Raw genomic sequence first — 20,261 nt, 5'->3', positions numbered from 1 at the left:
TCGTATTCATGTCTTGAAACTTCATTCATTTGTATTAACTTTTTTTTTTAAATATATTGTAATAATTTCTCAATTTTTTTAAAAGCTTGCACTATTTGGCTCTTTTCTCATTCCTACAGCCTTCTCTATGTGTGCATTTCCTTACTTCATACATATTTATTCTTTCTGTAAGTTTTTTCCTCTCCTTTAATGGTCACCATACTTTAATAACATCACTTGGGTACCTCAATTACTTGGGTACCTCAATTACTACAACACGTGAGAGTTAACAGTCACAATTTTTCTACATCTCAATTTTTTCCCTTCTCTCTATTCCTACCCTAAAAAAAACCCAAACCCAAGAAAACCCCAAAATTACAGCTCAGAACAAATACTTCAAAAATGTATTATAAGAAAGCACTATGATCACTGTAGCAAAGAGAAAACCCACAAACCCCAAATTGCTTCACAGCAGTTCACTCAGCTCACTCATGCAGATCTTACATGTACTTTATTAGCATAGATGAGCTAAACATTACTGTAAAACCAACCTATTTTACATTTACCTATTTAATGCAAGGATTAGGATTTTCTTGTTTACAGACTGAACTTTTCACCACCACAAAAAAAAACAATAAACCAACAAACAACCCGATGAAACATTCCTACATTTAACCTTTGATTACTGCCTGTAGTCCTTTCACATAACTACAAAGTCAGTGAAAAAAATTCTCACTCAATTGAAATCAAAGGCATTTTTGCTGAGATCCTATCTGCAAACTTTTAACAAGAATTTATTCTTTTCATATGGCACTATTATAGCAAAGGGGTCTCAGACCACAATGCTTAGGTAGAAGAGCAAGCTCTCTTTACTGCACCAAAGGTGACCTCTAACATTGTGGAAAGTTGAAAAAAATTACAATATAATCAATGGCCTTTCTTCCTCCACCTGCCCTATAATGTACTGTTGAAAACACACAAAAGCAGAAAAGGCCAAGAAAGCAAACTGATATTTAACTCGAGTAAAAAAAACAGACCAAACCAAACCAAACCAAAAAACCAACAAAACCCAAAAGAAAAACCACAAACAAAAAAAACACCACATTGAAAAAATACCAAGTTAGTATTTTTAAGGCACTTTGGAAGTTACAGAATTATTCTGCAACAAATCAGCCACTGGACCAGGAATAAACATGTTACAACAGAACATGGACTGAATAAATCTGACAGAACAAAGCCGAAATGCCTTTCAAACTCCACTTAAACACTGTTTAAAGAAGGACACTTTCAACACCAGTGACGTAGGAAGTATTTGCTATAAAAATGCACACTTGAATATTGCATTCTAATTCATATACTTACTACAAATTAAAACAAAACATATTCTGTTTTCAGGTTAAATTAGATTTTTCAATGTCAAGTTTATCCCACATGATGATGACTGGATTGAAATGCAGCATCATTTTAATTTCTTGAAATAAGCAAAATTGAATGAAATGACTGAGTACTAAAAAGAATATTTGTTTATAGTTTCATGATTAATGTGATTAATAGGCTACTGCTTGATACTTCACTTACACAGTAAGTGATAACATGTTTACTAAGAAGTCAGTGTAAGTTACTTACTGAAGTAAAAGCCAGAAGCTCCTCTTCAGTTAATTTGTGTATTGGGTTGTTCTTTTGAAGGTCTATACTGGAAAGGAAATAAAAACACACACACAAAAAATGCTATTTTAAACTTTACTATACTGCTATACAGAACATTTTTCAAGCTTGCAGAAATGTAAAGTACCTTCTGGAAAATCGTTACAATGACAAATGGGAGTATGGTATGTGCAGAAGGCAGCCTAGACCTAGGAGCAGTTGCAGAACAGAAAGAACCATTTAGCGGACTGAGATATTTTAGTAATACCTTTCTAATCCCATTCTAAATTGAAACACCTTACTCAGTCTAAGCTCATGGGAATAACAATTTTACAAATACTTATAAGCTTTAAATCCATTCTCTGCTTATACAGTGGTCTGCTTTCAGTTAAAATTCTATGACTAAGTGGATACAGATTCTACAAAACAGTATCAGAAGTCCCAAAGGGTAAATTAAACACCTTCTTTCTAGTCACTCTAGGTACATGACCACAGGGGTCCATCTCTCACTAACTGCCATTACCACTAGCTTGTAGTACACAAATGGGGAAAACAAGAAGAATATACTGAGATCAGAATTATTTCGTTGACAGTTGGACATGTTTGCAGAGATGATAAAGAAACTGGGCTTACAACTCAATGTGGACGGATGTTCTCTTTAGTCAACAGACCACCAACATTTACATGCATACTACAAGAGATACCTCTAAGTGGCACATAGAGCAACATAGCTAATATTCAAGCTCCCTGTGAAAACAAAAAGGTATCCCATGAAAATAAATCCTAAATCATGGCACAGAGTATGGATCATCACTAAAGCTATATAGTGGCTGTATACATAAGCTTAAATTCATCACACTATTCCTTAACTTTGCAGCAGGCTTCATATTATAGGTTAAAATTGCAGATAGTGTATTGATTGTGGTGATCACAGATTGAAATTATGCTCCCTACATTACATACCTTAGTTTGGAGGCAAGACTTTGACACAGTCCAAGTTTCTTCTTGCTTTGTTAATTCTTCTTAGTACACATGATACAATTACCATTACAGAAACAACAGTCAATACTTTTGATTAAGACTTGTTACTAGCCACAAGAACAAGCTACAGAATAGAAGCTGCCTGTCAAAAAAATCTATTATCTTTAACAGGACATGGCGATCAAAAAATGTTCCTGAGGACAATAGAATCATAGAATAGTTAGGGTTGGAAAGGACCTTAAGATCAACAAGTTCCAACCCCCCCTGCCGTGGGCAGGGACACCTCACACTAAACCATGCCACCCAAGGTCTCATCCAACCTGGCCTTGAACACTGCCAGGGATGGAGCATTCACAACCTACTCCAGTGCCAAATATCACTCCTATCTTCTGGAAGAGCAAGAAGAAGGATCAAGGTTAACCTCACCTCATTCCTTGGAAATGATATGAAACAAATCATCCTTGAAGGCATTTCCTAATACATGGAGGAAGGAGCCAGTAGACATTCACCAAGGGCAAGTAATGTTTAATCAACTTATAACCTCTATGTTGAAATGACTGGCTTGGTACATTTGGGGAGAGAGGTGGACATTGCCCACCTGGACTTCATTTCAGCACTGTTTCCGTCAGATATTCATTAAGAAGCTCATAAGCAGACAATGAGGTGGACTGAAAACTGGCTGGACAGGTAGGCCCAGAAGGTTGTGATATGTAGTAGAAAGTCTAGTTACAAGCCAATAGCTAATGGTGTACTGCAGGATTTTTTCCTTCCTTGACAAAATTTTTCAGAACAGGAAAATAATAAAGAAATACTCTGCTTCAGGCACTTCTTCCCTTGTCCAATGTCAGCTGCTAGCAGAAATAGTTACAGTCAGCTTGAGGTAGTCAACAAGTCACTAAACGCTGGTCACTAAAAAAAATGTGACTTCAGATGAAAATAACATGTTTCTCTATTCATTGGGAGTAGGGGGAAGTAAAGAAGGCAGCAAGAAAACTTGAAATATAACAAGAACACCACAGCAGCAAGGCAGCCAGAACACTGACATGACCATAGCTTTTGAAAGCCATGGGTAAACCAAGTGACAGCTAAATTTTCACAAAATTGAAACTTATTTTTCAGCATCCGAAACATAAATTAATTCAATCAGAAAGGATTAATCTGCTCCTTATTCTAGACAGATTTTTGTCACAGCTTTTTGAAGCATATAGCTGAAGTTCTTCCAGATCAAAGCAATGCTATAATAGGTCTTCAATTTCCATTTCTGCCACATACATGTAAAACGCCTTAAGTCACATAAGTACAGTAACATAACCCTTGAAACACAGGAGAAAAATGAAATTGTTTTAATGATTTTCCAATCTAAATCAAATAAAATTTAAAGTTGTGTTTTAAATCTGAATCTAGAGTAGAATTGTAGGTTGCTTTTAAACATTTTTAATGACCGTATCAGCTCCTGTCAGAGTATCTTCCAGACATTTCACTTCTATGCCCTGTATTTGTTCTGATTTCAAGAACAGGTTAAGCAGCTCACTCCACAGAATTTCAGGAGTTGAAATCAGAGTGGAATTTAGGAGCTGTTGCTGTAGGTTTTATGATCAGGCATGTTTTCACAACAACATGAAGAGAAGTCACTAATCACCACATCATTCACCTTTTGTATTTTCTGTTCACTCTAGAATCATGTCTTAGGTAGTTGAACGGAGTAGAAGAAGGAAAGAAAACAAAGTGTCCTGGGTTCAGCAGTAGCAGTCAATTTTCTCCTTCTCAGTAGCTGGTGCAGTGCTGTGGTTTTGACTTTCAGCCTGGGAACAGTGCTGATAACACCAAAGTTTTTAGTTGTTGCTAAGTCATGTTTAGTCTGACCAAGGACTTTGTGAGTCTCATGTTCTGCCAGGGAGGAGGGGAAGCCAGGAGGAAGCAGACAGGACACCTGACCCAAACTAACCAAAGGGGTATTCCATACCGCAGCATGTCATGGCCAGTATATAAACTGGGGGCAGTTACCCGGAAGGGCTAGATCACTGCCAGGGTCAGGCTGGGTATCAGTCAGCGGGTGGTGAGTGGTTGTATTCTCTTCCCTTGTTATTTCCCTTATCATTATTATTATTAGTAGTAGCAGCAGTGGTTTGTGTTATACCTTAGTTACTAGACTGTTCTTATCTCAGCCTGTGGGAGTTACATTCTTTCGGTTCTCCTCCCCATCCCTTTGGGAGCAGGGAGAGGAACGGGGGAAGTGAGCTAGTGGCTGTGTGGTTCTGAGTTGCCAGATGGGCTTAAACCATGACACAAAGAGAAATAGATATTCTTTAGACAGATAAAACAGAACCTTGAAGTAAGATCTATTCTGCAACAGGAAAAAAGTACTTTGTAGTAAATCAGCAAAAGCTAACTGCCTATAGCTTACAATTTACAGCCAGTTCTTTAATCTGATTAATCAGGTCTACACTGGCAGCCTAATGAATAAGGTATCCAGTTTAGCTAGTTACATAGTTTGCAACATAAATAGCCATAATCTCTGTAACAGTGGAATTAATAGCAATCATTCCAAAGCATCCCTTTTTGGATGATGACTCAAAAAATTTTTGTTTCAAGAACTGATTTAGAAAGTGGATAAATGTTAAAGAACATTGTTAAAAGCCATTAAAAATGAAAGTGTTCTTCAAATAACTGAAGTTGCATTAAAACAGAATACAGAAAGCATCAAGGAGTCTGGATAATAAATAATAATAATAATATACACCTGAAAAATTAATTATGGAGTCCAAAAACTGTTTCAGGAGAAACTAATCAAGAGAGCCAAAAATCAATGCTAAATCCTTCTTCCTATATAGAAGGAACAAAAATTTTGAGAGTCTACAGGACCAAAATCACAGCCCTAGTATGAAAAGCCATTTTAGAGAACCTCTAGGAATTCACTGTATTAGCAGTTACTGCAGAAGAATGGGTCCCAGAGACCCTTTCTGGGTAAGAGAGAATTACAAGAGAGACTCTTTCTCAAATTAAAAAGCTGCAGAAGAGGCTATATGCTAAGAAACTGGATGCTAAAAAATTAACAGGATAAAGAAGAGTTAGAAAAAATAAAAAGTTTAAAATTAGTTTTGGGATGAGATAGCTGAGACACTAAAAGCACTGCCTAAGTCCTCATTTAGAACTGTGTCAGTGTCTGAAGATAAGAGAGCAACAAAAATGATGCCAACCTTTAAAATTGGTGTCAGGGGATCAGTGAAAGTACTGGCTTTTAAGCATCTCATGTAGAAGGTATGTAAGAAGAGACTGTATAATGAACAGAAGGATTAGAAATACCTGGACAAATCTGTGTGGGGAGAGTCAGCAGGCATCTCTAGAAAAATATTTCTGCTTTACAAACCTGTCTGGGACTTTCGGAAGGTTTAACCAGCTTAAGGATATACATAAGCTGCTTGATGAAATCAACTTGGATCTCTAGGATATCTTGAGAAGACTCTCACCATAAAGGATTTTAAAAAAGAAACCGAGCCTTTATATAAGAATGTCTTGGCAAAGGTCATTAATTGATAAAAAGATAGGAAATGGTATGAGACATAATCAGACATCCCAATGGAGGTGACCAGTGCCATCTTGCACAAAAATCCAGATTTCGTGATGTGATCCATACACTATAATATTAATATACAAACTGGAACAGAAGAATGTAATTGAGGTGACAAATTATAATCTTTGAAGTAAGGATGTGATTAGGCAATAAGAAGCTGCAGAAAGACCTAACAGGATAATACAAAAGGTAATAAAATAAAATACCAAGCAATGCACAATAGAAAGCACAATCCTGGCTCCACAAAAAATGGTAGGCTCCAATCCAACCATTTCTATTCAAGAGCACATCTTTAGCACTGCAGCTGCATGAAAACACTAGCTCAGTACTAGGCAGCTGTTAAAAAGGCAAATCAATATGTAATTAATTAGCAAAATAACACAGAATCACATACTGGAGTATACTACATAAAGTACCCAAATAAATAACAAATCCTACATAAAATATTACACAAAACCTTTGTCCATCCACAACTAGTATGTTCTGTCCTTGGCCTTCATTTAAAAAAAGAATAATTAAGTACTGGAAAAAATTCAGAATCCAACAGCTAGAACAACTGTTTTATGATAATGAATAATTGTTTTATGCCTTATAAATATGTAACGACTTCTACAAAAGGAATGTCTGATTAGGGTAGGACTAACCAAAGAGGGGTATTTCAGAGGTTTTCAAAACTGTTAGGATATAGGTGAGTTAAGTCACTAAATGAAGCCAGTGGCAACCAAATCGTGACAAATATTTAAGATACATTGAGCATGCAGACAAGGCAAATTAGGCTCAGGAAATCACTTTTCAGAGGCTGGGAAAATATTAGGGAGAAAGAAGCAACACATGCCTGCCCTGTTATTGTTCACCCTGAGGTATTTCTTTGCAGTCACTCTTGAAGAAGAGTGTAAAGTTAGATGGCTGAAGACAACTGCTGTTTGTTGGTTACGTTTCCTGACATGTTACCTCTCTGCAAGTACAAACAATTCAAATTCAAGTTCCTCAGGTAACTACAGTTAACTAGCATGAAATGTATGATGAAGAACAGACATGTCAAATTTTCCACACAGGCATTCTAATAAGTATTTGCTGTATTTTGATGCAGTTTGTTTTTACCAACTGTGTTAATTTTGTGAACAGAGAAGAGCTAAACCCAATAAACTGATCACTTTACAAGCTTTTTTGAAGTTGCACAAAAGTATTTAAAGAGACTAATGTTTTTCATGTGAGCATTTTGAACAGCAAGATAGGAAGCTTATTTCCCTACTGGGAACCTCTCCACACAGTCGTATGTACTGGTGCACAGCAATGTATTTTGTAGCAATGATTTTAAGCAGCCATAAACTGACCATGGTGAGATAATTGTCTGGCACCTGTAACTGGTCTGTTTCAAAAAAATAGTAATAATTTACACCTACATGATATGTTTGTAAAGATTGGCCAGAGTGCCAAAAAGTATTTAACAGAAAAACTGTCATCTCTTTTAATGTTGTCCAAGATTTTATGTTGTAGTTTTTACTTTCATTGGACAATATGTGTAAGCTCTGGCTTTGCACAGTCACTTTAACATAACCTTTTCCATCTCAATGGCTTGGAAGAGAGAATGCTCTCTCAGAAAACGAGGTGAAAACAGCTGTTTACCTGCTGTTGCCTTGTACTTCTGATACAAGCTATACTGCATGACCTTGCTATAAGGTGCAAAGGAGGCTGCAATCATATACACCTAAAATCTTAATAAGCACCTATCTTTTACCACGTAAAATTTAGGCCTTTAATCTAGCTAAAAGTCCATGATTTCTTTACAGTCCATGCAAAAATACAGATAAAGGTGGGGAGCGATTCAACCCATGGTAAAATAAGTACCTGAAGTGAAATAAATCACACTCTGCAGGTTCCTCCATTGACTAGAGAACAGAAAGCTAAGGTCAGATTCTTAAATTTCAAGTACCTAAATATCTTCCTGTTTCACCTACTCAAGTTTCCCAAAATGCATACTGGGATTTTATTTTTCTTATTACTCGATTGGTTCAAAAGCTCATATTTAGTAATTCTGTTAAAAGCCTTTTAGTTTTAATGCTACTTAGTGCTTTTGCAGCTGTTTCATGTACACTTCTACAACTCATTCTGTAAACTGTATATTATTATCGAATGCAAAATAAATTACTGTAAAATAAAAGTTATGCTTCCTGATGCTTTCCTTACCAGCTGAAGAATAGTGCATAGTCTGCAACTGACCTGAGGTAACTCCAATGTAACACACTCTTTTGGTCTGATTTGATTCTTGAGAAACGGCAAAAGATTAAGAAATAACCAGCCATTGGACATTTGTCTTTGCTTTCTTAGAACTTCTAAAAGGTCCCCCCCTTTTTACAAATATGGTGAATCAAGTGATAAGAAGGGACTTCTTTCCAAGCTGCTGACACACAGCTGCTGTTGCCTATTCTAACAGCCATCTACTTTGGGCTATTTCTAAGTGACAAGGGAAACAGAATCCCCTCTCAGTTTCTCAGCATTTTGGCATCTATACTATGTTAACACATTATACAAACCATACATTGGTCCATTCTTTTATTTTTTTATTTTTGTATTGGATCTTCAGTATCTTCTTCCATTTGCCTCTGAAAGTTTAGTTCTAGGCTCTATACAATGTTCTGGCCACAGTCTTAAGGCTTGACTGTAAAAATAAATTTTATAATATCATTATTAGTTATTTTCATCTAAAATATCACAAAAAAGTCCTAGCCAAGTGATGCTTCTGCACTCCTAGGAGTTTATTCTAGCATTTCCTTCAGGTTACATTACTCCTGCAGTGAGATGATCTGAAGACACCTCTAGGCAACATTCTTCCTACAGAGATACTACAAAATCTGTATTTCTTGGAAAAGGAAACCTTTGCGTAAACAAGGCAGACTGAAGTGGTTTCCCACACACACACACTTTATTTTAGCTACAGTTTCATTATCATAAGAGGCAAATTTCCTTTTTAGATTTAGTTCCACAGACTGTTCAATATTTGGAGGAAGAAACAGAATAGCCAAACACTCTAAAGGAAACTGCTTCAAATTACTGATACCACAGAAAACTGGCTGGGTACAGTTTACATAGCTACTTTTTTATAATTTATTATTTTTCATGAGAATAACAGAGAGAGGTCTAAATGTATATATATATATATACATACATAACTGAGTCAGGCTGACACATGCTATTTCCAAGCTAGGTTATGCATATTGCACGAGATATTGCTTCAATTTTTGTAAAGACAACACGTATGAGATACTTTATACCCTCTTAAAAATGTTACCAGGGAGGAGGAGATAAAGATGATTGCATTGATACTTTGTTTAGACACTTAATCATTGTAACCTACTTGAAATTAAGCTTATTTCACAGACTGAAACATTATGTGTATTCAGGTAATTTCATAGAATCCTATGTAACTGTAATTTTCTTCCAAAAACTAACAATTTTCAGTCTGTTCTGCTATCCACAAACATTTCTGCATGCTGCTGATTGAGCTAGCATTACTTGGCTACAAATATATCAGCTGAATTAAGGGGCACTTCTGTAACATTTGTTGTAAAATAAATACTAGCAAACACAGCAAAATATATAGGAAAAAAAATTTCTCGCATTTACTCTTTTTCTTTACCTGCAGGTTTCCTTTCTGCAACAAACCAGGTCAGTCTCTTAAAGTTTATCTGCATTAGAGAAAACATCCACTGCTGACAATGTCAGTCAACAACAGATGCCACTGAGGTGATGCTAGACCTAAAGTGAAGTCTAGTTACAACTGCTTTGGAAAGTTGAAGGAATTCTAAAGCCAAGTTATTATGAAATTAGTTATTTACTCAATAGAACTGAAGCCCTTGAACATAAAAGAAAACCAAGGAATTTTCTACAGCTTAGGTTTGAGAAGTATGTTTTGTTTAAAAGCCAGCACTAAACGCTTTAACATATATATGCTTCCATGCAAACTGATATGCCAATAACTGGTATAAACACCCAGGTTACAGCCAGCAAGCCTAAACTCCGCTCAGTCACAAGGTTTATATCCTAAATTCCCTTCAAATAACAGTTCTGAGAACTGACATTCTAGTAGCATTTCTGCAACACAGCTAGATATCAAATCTTGTCGTCATCTATGCCTGAAACAGTTTCAGTTGCTTAACACCGTCTAACCCCCTGAATGGCATTTACCATTCCTGCAAGGAAGCAACACTGAAAACTTTTTTGTTGGTTGTTTTTAGTTTCTTTAATGAGCTTCTTACCTTGAGTCTTGCCAAACCCACATACCACTTGGATTAATTATAATGTACACACAGACCTGGGAGTCAAAATAGTTTCTAGCCAGTATTCAGAACATGACAGTAGTGGTTTCAAAGTGTCATACTGTGGTGAAGAAACCTACTGTGCAGCCAAGTCAATGTAAAATAGAAATCCTACCCTTTCAGAGAGAGACCAATAGACAAAATTTCCTCCAGAAGGATGGAGGCAGGAGGGATGAAATATTCTGAACACAAGACAATACAGTGTTAAAAAATTAAATGCATGTGACAATGCTTCTGGGGAAGAGGAAGGCCTTGACTTGAGTCGGTGTAAAAGACTGAAAGTGACTTGGTCAGGAATGTATGTCAACCCACTGTTCACTTAACTCCTTTTTCCTCAAACTGGATCTACATGGGGCCTTGAAAAAAAAAGACAAGCTTAAGTCTCAGGGAATAAAGAAAATATGAACCCACACTACATATTCCACTCATGAATTTCTGATTACAGTGGATGGCTGAACAGTTAAAAGGCATAGGAAACCGCAGACATCTGACTTCAACTATATAGCCAAGCAGGTGTGGGGCCCTTCAAAAAGCTACAGTCTGAGAAACAGGCATATGAAAGGAAACAGTCTTCCCTCCACCAATGATTTCCACTGCGCTTTATGGAACAAGAAGAGGAAAATAACTGGAAATTTTGGCAAGTGGGAAGAGGAGGGGTAGATAGATATTACAATGTGCTACAGAACAAGCAAAGGATAAAAGAACGATATTAAAAATATTAGCAACTAATGAAACAGTGCTGAAATTCTGAACTGGACACTAAGTTCACTCTGAGATAACTGAAAATTCTGCCCACATATAATGCAAGTCATATTATTTTAGCCAGACTACATAATAATGAAAGAACAAAAGCCTCACTGACTCGCTACTTCATTATCAGAATTACTCATGCAGTTTTGGGGGGGGGGGGGGGGGGTTGAGTAATTTTTACCCCCCCCCGAGTAATTGTGAACTAATTTACCATATTCCAAGGATTACAGCAAGCTCTTCTGCACACAAATCTGGTACTTGGTACTGATCAGCATCTGCTAATTTTATCTCATTAAGCAACGTATCATCATTTAAGTCATAATTCTGTGGAAGAGAAAAAATATTTTAAAGTAAACAGAAACTGTTACAGAGAAATTTATGCCTTCAAAATATGAAAAAAATGTAACTTGTTTGAAATGGATAATACCAACATCAGAAAGAGACACAATGGAAAGTAATCTAACATTCTATAACTGTGATAGAATAACTAACTAAATCAGTAGGATGAAGTAACATCCGAACAAGTTCTACTACAAGTATACTGGTTGTCACGCAGGAAGAACAGCATTCAGAGCAACTTTAAAGTTATCTGAATATTGATTTTTTACTTGTAGGCTGAAGAAGATTTTCCTTTCCAAATTGTTGCTCATAATGTTACCAAAAATGTTGTCCTTTATTTTATATCTTTTATATATATTAAAAAAAAACCCTAACAGTCCTTAAACCAAATATTGTACTACTGGTTTTTAGTTACCAGTATTACTTTTTTATAATCTATTAAAAACAGAAGATGGATTATTTTAACATTTTTTCTAACTTCCTATTCATTTTCTTTCAATCTCCTATTGGTATCTATTTCCAGCAAGCATCTTTCATTTGCAAGGTGAAAACAAGGGTCCATGGAAGAACAAAAAGTGAATAGGAATGCTCTGAAGCAGGCTATCTGCATTCATAACTGATATTTTATCACTATATAAATGAAACTAAACCATGAATTGGCAAAAAATGTGAAGAAAACAAATTTGTTTTAAGAGGATAATGAAGACATTCCCACTCTTAGAGGCATATTTAATACCATCATTTTATTTTCTTACGTTAGTATATATAAGGATTATCTACCACTTCCAGGTGAAAACTATACTAAGTACTAAGGTATTGTAATACCACTTCACTATATGTAGCCTAAGTTACAATTTAATATAATACAATTAGAAAAAAATTTCTAGCTTCTGGCCTACATAATCTTTAAAATCTAGCCTGTATAAACAGTACTAATTGCTTTAATGTCACCATGAATATTGATCAACCGAAGTGTAGCTACAATTTTAAAGCCTGATTTCCATCCCTAGGTTTAAAATAAATCCCTTATTCCCCCAAAACATAAAATCAGCTCTGAATTTTTTTAGATCTAATCAAACTATTAGAAGATGCCACTTCGTATCAGGGGTCCTTATGCATCACCTCAAGCCTGAAGTTTTCCTTTCACAGGAACTGACTTGTGAGCAAAGCTTTGAATTCAGTCTCAAATATTTTTAAATGCAAATAGTTTTCCATCTAATGCCATCTGGGATAACATAATTGCTCAGCACCAGGGGGAAGCAGGAAGCACTTGACCAGAAATCAGCCCAGCTACAAGTCCAACAATCAGTCACATTACTATTTTGGTTGTATTTTTAATGGAATTAAATTACTGACTGCTTAATTGCAAAATAGCTTGTTCGGTCACCTTACTGAATAATAATAAGGGGGGAAATTTAAGACCATAGAAGAAAGCACTGCAAAACAGGAGATGAATATTAACTGTGACCAGTCTCAATTTGGCCTTTTTACATACTGGCAAAGTGTATAATTCTCTTAGGAATTTTTTCCCCTCATGCAGGGCAATTCCTATCTTTAGACAAGAGTATTTTCCTTTACCTGAAAATGGCAGACATAATTTAAGAACATTGGACAAGGAAAGAAAATTTCCCTATAATAATTTTGCATCATGATTACAGGCCTTTTACCATTCCGTGCATGTATGCTAACTCTGTGGAAATTCTCAGCACCTCTCAAGGCTTTGCTTTTATGCATTTCCATGAATAGTCTTTTAAAAGTCTACAAGACAGATCAAGCACCTGCCCTAAACTTAGACGGAGATGCAATAGTGTTGTTGGTAGGTTTTGGTGGATGGAGAATAGCATTAAGTCCAATTTTTAGCTAAAATAGCTTCAAGGTACACTCAAGGCTGACAAATTTGAGACCATACCTGGCAAAAGAAACACTAGGACTCACTGTTGAAGTTAACACTGACAAATTACATGAACAAGTTGTATTCTGATACTACATTATTCGTAACGACATGCTGAAGGAAGCGGGGGGGGGGGGAAGAAAAACTTTAACTGGTAATTCAACAAACACATTAATTGGAGAATCTACTTAGTCAAGCCTGGTCTAATGCCTGTGACAGAATATTCACAGAGTGCTAATAAAAATCTGAACTTGAAAAACCTCATGTTTTCTTTAAAGCCATGCAGTGTTCTACTAACATTATTTTCTATAACTTCTGACACACACAAAATGCAGAAATTAAAGGTTCATTCCCCGCCCCCCCAGAAGCAGACTGTGGGAACAGAAATCCTAAGTTTCCTTAATACAGACCCTGAGCAACTTATGGAGAGAATTATGACACAGTCGCTCACACTTGCACAAAATTTAATTCCCTCCATGTAACCAAAACCTCTCAAGCCCTTTCTAGCATCATATTTTCACTTTTCAGAAAGAGCAGATACGCTTACTTTCTCTAGCATTATTTTGAAGATACATTCTCCAAAATCTTAGTAGGAAGGCATGGATAACACAAGCACTACTAATTTTTAAAGGTTCTAAGTACCCTCATTGTCCTTCTCAAACTCCCTGCTAAATTTAATGAACAGACCCAAAGCATCTGAAGTAAGAGGACACACGAATATAGTATTTTATTAGCAAGGACAATATATTACAGTCCAGTTTATAGCTACAGCCTAAAACAGTACTGTTATTATTTTATGCCAAACTAAAGTCCTTATCAGATAGCCTACAAAGGCAAATTCTTCAGAAAGTTGCAAATAACTGGATAAAAACAGTTATACAATATCTCAGTTAGGGACTCCCCGAGAACAATGCATCCTATCATCCTAAAGCTCTTTCCAATCTAAAAGATTCTATGATTTCGTTCTAGGTAAGTTGTCATGAGGTAAGGCTTTAAGTCTGACACCCACCAAGCAGCCTCACCTGAGCTTTCACTATCATTAACTCGGTTCCTATATATAGTTCTAAGCACAAGTTCTTAAGATATATGCAGTCAATCTCTTGTCATCAAATCAAATACAACGCTAAGGACATACTAATGGACAAGCAAAAAAATAAAAAAGCTAGGGTGGTCTCCTAAGATATTTGTGCATTCAATGTAGAAATAGAGAAGTACTGCCAAATTTTTTGCTTAAGATCCCTGTTTGACCGAGTCTATCAAGGCATAACCCTTTTTTATAAAGGCTTTCCAACTTAAAGAATAAGTCTTGGACCATAATGCCTCAGTTTATCTCTGGATTCTTTAGCAAATTCAAATAACCTTAAATCCTGACCAGAACTTCTCCTCATGATGGGAAAATGCCATTCCAAAACAGTTCAGAGGTTGTTGAGCCATTTATTGTTGAACTCATCATGCACAGCCTTAAGATCAGTTGGGCCAAGTCATGTAATTCATGCCAGTAGGAATACCTACACTAATTTCCTATCTTCACACTGTCATTAAACACGACTGTCAGTCCTTAGCAATCCATGCTTTTTTGTAATGCCTTGCAGGCTATTTTTAAAAACTGTGTCTCACCTGTTTTCCTAACTCCATCACTCTTAGTCACTATAAATTAATACATGAACTGTGGAAGATCATATTTGCAAATACACTTTTAGCTGAGTAGCCACATCTGTCTTGCAGATGATCATACATTGTTTTAACCCATGGCCTTTAATACCAGACAGACATCTACCCTGCACCTTTTCCAAAAGCTTTCAGAAATCAGCTAAGTTTATACTAGGCACCATACACTTTTCACTTGAAGACACTCAAGAAAAGCTTCAGAACACTGTAATTTTAAGAAATTAATACAATTTTCCTCAAATACTTACCATTGTTAAGTTTTCTAGAGGTGTTGGAGCTGGACTTAGTTCAATGTGAGGAGGGAAGAATTCATCTGTTCTTTGGACATCCAAAATAAGCTGTGCAACATATTTTTCCTGAAATCTTGTTCTCTTCCCCAAAGCACCTACAGAAAATCAATATAAATTTATATTAACGAACACTAAGAACCAGTAATCCCATCAAGCACAAGGAAGTTGCTCACAATAAAGCAAATCAAAGACACAAACCCGTTAAGAATTAGCCTATGAAATTTAGCAGTGGTTTAAATCTGCTTGATCTCTTAGCAGTGACCTACATGTGTTTTTGCCATGACATACAAACAAACATGTATTACAAACATGCAAGCACAGCTAGGTAGGTCTCACAAAGCTACTTTTACATAAATTTTGCACCATATTGTTTCTTGAAAACTCACAGTAATCAAGATTCATCCCTAGCAATAAGCCACAAGCAATTGTTTTATTTGCCTGTAAAAAGTTAATGACAACATAGAGACACTTAGGCAAATGAAAATCCCACAGTATTTTACAGGCCAACATTTTAAATATTTCAAATCTTCATTTGGAGACAGGCCTACAAAGAAGAATCACAGACATGCCATTACCACAATACAGCATATAAGACACTGTAAAAGTAACGTGAGAGACTGAAATAGCAAACCAGTGAAAGCTGTCTACTGAATTTATCAATATTGAGAATGCATAACGTGAAATTCCTCTTGGGGTTGTTTCTTCAGTTTTTTACTGGACCCTCAGACATATTGGCATATTTCTCCTCCCTTTTTACTAATTTTTAGGTGGCAATTGGCATTTATACCAAATTGAAAAGAAAAACATGTCTGTTCTTCCTCTGTTAGCAACCCAGATTGCAAGCTGCAATCTTGATTTCCAAGTTGCAATCAGAGAAATCGTAGAACAATTCTGAAATGGTAACTTAAAATAACAGAACCCTAACCAGAGCCAAAATGGACCTAAAAATTACTTAAAATCTGGAGGCTTGCTTGCTTATTGTCGAGTATTGTGTCATCGTAATAATGTGAAAGCCAGATAACAGAATCAGAGGACTGAATGCTGATCCACTTGCAGGACATAAAATCTTTGAGGTAAAAATGATTGACTGTTCATGTGACAAAAGCCTGAGGACAAGGCTATTGTCACTAAGAATTACCTAGCACAGGCACTGAAATAGCAGTCACCCCTTATCTTCCTGAAGCTGGAAACACAGCAGTAGAGAAGACAGAAATAAACCTGATTTCTGCTTTTCTGCCAATTACCCACTTAATGGGTAAGCCCTGTGTTACCAGTTTATGAAGAAAAGATTCTAAAAATACCACCTTAAAATCACAAGGCACACTGCAGAGAAGACAAAGAAAGAAATACTGGATAATGATTTATACTAATTTTATGCGGTAGTGCTCAATTCTCAATTTTAATAACACTTGAAAATAATTATACTGTAATTTACTTCCTATTATGTCTTACTGCTTAAATAGCTAAATAAAACACACTTGCAAAGTTATGCTGATTAATAATACATTTACTTGCTACCACCCAGAAACTGTGATTTGTTTATGCTTAGCTGCATACACCTCCCACTCCATTTATTTAAGTAAAGAATCCATTGTTATTACAGTGACAAAACAATATTTTTTATTTGGAAAATAGACATCATGTGTTTAACCTAGGGGAAAAAAATTGCTTGCTTTATACCACCATATATCCTCATAAAACAGGGGGAATCTACTCAGAGATTTTACTGAGATTCTGTTCCATATTAAATATTCCCAGCAATGCATTACTGGGCATGAAAATGAAGACAAGACAATATGCAGATTTCACAGTTCAGCATTATTAATCCTCCAGATCTGTGGATCTTAGATTTATTTTGGACTACCATTCTTCATCTTAGTAAATTTATAAGGAAGAAGGACCATATACTTCTCTTTTACTGGAAATTGCTTTGTGGAGTTAGCAATGGTTGTGCCTTATTGTGAGGGACAAAGCCGCTTTTTAATAAATGATGAATACAGCACAGACCTGGATTAAAGGAACTTCAAAAAGTACACAAGCCAAAATAAGTATAATTTATTCACACATTTCTAGAATAACTTTGGAAAATACTAATTCTAAATTCTCTAAGAACAGCAAACATTTCCATGCCATAATAAAATACTCAACTCGTATGGACTGCAATCACTAAAGAATAAAAACCTCTTACAGATCCTTTCCTAAAAAGGAAATCCCTTCCAAAAGCCTTAAAAATGTCTTTCCTAGAGACTGAATTTTTACATTAAAGCAAAGTCTTTTCCGATGATGTAACATTCTTTCCGCTTAGCCCAAACGTGCATGTCAAATGAGTTTGCCTGGAATGTAAACAATTCCCACATGTTCAGCTCAGTTCATTTGCCTTCAGGTTAGACATCCTTCATAACTATTCTAAAAGATTTAGGGAGATAAACCACAGAACTTTTAGGAGTTTCACAACATTTTTCCAAGAGTCTGTAAGACCGCAGACTCTCTCTTGAATTAGCATAACCTCTTGGTAAAATAATAAAAAAATACAAATAATTCCAATGCATCCAAACTTCTTCCCCACCCCCTGCTTCCAAACAAGAGGGCATTTTTCTAGGTTAGATTTCAGGAAATTATTCATCCAAAATCTGAAGATCTCCTTTAAAGTGGACCCCTCCCCCCAAACAGCACATAGTTGTAAGTTGAGGAATATCCATGAATAGCCACCTTCCACCTTGATTTTAGTTAATTACATTTTTATAGCTTGAATATCATCACACACGTTGATGTTTTTAATAAAAATAAAAGCCCCAAACATGAAAACTTGGGGTTAATTTCAAACAAAACCACCTTATAACACCAAGTTTGCCATACATATCACACCAAAAAATCTTTCATTTTGGGTTTATTTTTTATTTGCGTGTGTTTTTTTGGTTTGTATGTTTGGAATTTTTTAATTAAAATACTGAACTGACTCAGGATACAAGCAGAGGTAGCTGCAGCTCCTATCTAAATATGAAAGAAGTGCTGCCTTGTGACATACAGTGGTGTAATTAATAGGAGGCTGCAAGTTTCAGTTCCTGAGTGCTTTGCACTAGTGAGCCGACAGAAAAAAAAAACACATAATGGTTTTACATTTTTAATCAGGTACAATCAAGAGTTCTCAACAGAAAAGGTGTGCGTTTTATGTCATTTTAATTACCTAGCAGGACCAGCTAGACCTAACAGCCCCATATCTATGCATGCAATTTTAAATGAGGTTCCAAGTGCAGCAAAGTGATCTGCCTGATTCCAAAGAATACAATTATCCTTTCAGAACCTAAAGTCTCTGTAATGATTGAATCCTCACCTCAGTACTACTGTTAATCAGAAATTCAACTTTTCTACTTATTTCCTGTGACAACAGCCATCCTTGAAGTGACTTTTAAATGCTATTTACATGGAGTAGATCTAGGCTAGTGGCATAAAAGTCAAAGACTGCATCAAATCATCAAGCAGACTTCTTCAGAAGCGTCTACAAACAAGCAAACAAATTATTCACCACGACACCAGCTAGTTCAGGAATCCCACAAGAGACAAGTAGACCTAGAATTTGATATGAAACACGAAAAAGAGAGATCACAATACCACAGACATCCATATTAGGGATGATACTGTAACTAGACAGCATATTTTCTCTTTCCTTTTCCAAGTAATGGTCATTCTTAGAAGACAAGTAAATCTGACTGCTAAAAGATTCAAAATATAGTTCATTTTTAATTTGAATATGTAAAAAAACCCCAAATAAATCATGTCAGTTTGGTCCAACCAACCATTCTCAAAGACTGTACAAGCAAAAACTTACCTGTGAGATTAATCTGCAGTTTTGTTATGTCTTTAGCCATACTGAAACACTGTTTAGCTTTTTTATACTCATAGTAATACAAAAACGTATAGGCACACTCAAGATGGAACTGAACTGCTAGGTGCCAGCTTTCACTGCTTGTGAACAAAGTTTGTGCTTCTGTCACTGCAAATTAAACAAAAATAACAGCTGTCAGGATGCAGTCTGCATGAATGATATTTTAAAAATACACTTCAACCAGGAGAAAAAGTCTGTTATGCTTCAAAGAGACCTCTTGTTCTTTACACCTCCACACATTTAAAAATCCACAGTCAGGGCACAGAAGTTATGCACTATTATAAGCATTTTTCAAGTTTTACATCTAAGGATTACTACTAGGACAAACAAAAGTTTAATCTTTGCTCATATTTTACATCAAAGCTGAATTGGGATATATTACTTTTGTAGGAAATAAATAACAAATTGTCTTGGACCTGCTGAAGAACACAGGATCTTGGAATACAGACTGTTGAGGTAATACCCTCATTACCCCAAATTACCAAGGATTTTTTTAAACCATTTTTCTCTGATGTTTGAACCTAGAGGTTGGCAGCCAACTCCAGCCTGAACAGATTGTACAGTTTAAACCTCCTAGGCTTTCTTTCAATTAATACAGAAAGCTGGTAAACCTGAACATGTTTCTTACACAGCTTTTTTTAACTCCATAAATAAGGATTTCCATGAGTAAATCCTGCTTAGCAACTTAACTTTTTCCAAAGTCTGATTTTAGAGATTTTGTTTAATGAAAGCAAATCAGTAATTTAAAAATACTACTGCAATGGTTTTCAACTAAAGCAGGATAGAGAATGCAGCAGGTTACAATTTAATCTTCTAAATAACCACTTCAAGAGACTACAACTCTTTAAAAAAACAAAGCCTGTGCAATTTAATCCCTGCTTTTAACCAAAAGCCTATTTCAAACATACCACTTCAAAACTGAGAAAGTTAGCTGAATTTTAACCTTGTA

The 20,261-nt window shown here is 35.8% G+C and overlaps 1 protein-coding gene across 1 annotated transcript in view; it reads right to left on the bottom strand.

Moving 5' to 3' along the window:
- The window catches only part of TTC27 (tetratricopeptide repeat domain 27), a 115,996-nt gene that overhangs the window by 76,381 nt on the left and 19,354 nt on the right, over positions 1 to 20,261 (bottom strand). The window contains exons 6-9 of the mRNA XM_061365880.1: positions 19,256 to 19,420; positions 15,388 to 15,524; positions 11,453 to 11,565; positions 1,606 to 1,672 (exon numbers count right to left, since the gene is read on the bottom strand). Coding sequence (XP_061221864.1) covers positions 1,606 to 1,672; positions 11,453 to 11,565; positions 15,388 to 15,524; positions 19,256 to 19,420 — 482 coding nt within the window. The remainder of the gene's footprint in view (positions 1 to 1,605; positions 1,673 to 11,452; positions 11,566 to 15,387; positions 15,525 to 19,255; positions 19,421 to 20,261) is intronic.

Source organism: Neopsephotus bourkii, unplaced genomic scaffold (genome assembly GCF_033783945.1).
Source record: "Neopsephotus bourkii isolate Nb327-2 ecotype Australia unplaced genomic scaffold, CSIRO-AGI_Nbou_v1 NB_1292, whole genome shotgun sequence".
Lineage (NCBI taxonomy): Eukaryota > Metazoa > Chordata > Aves > Psittaciformes > Psittacidae > Neopsephotus > Neopsephotus bourkii.
Note: the sequence above shows the minus strand (reverse complement) of the source record. Positions and strands in the feature narration are given on the sequence as shown.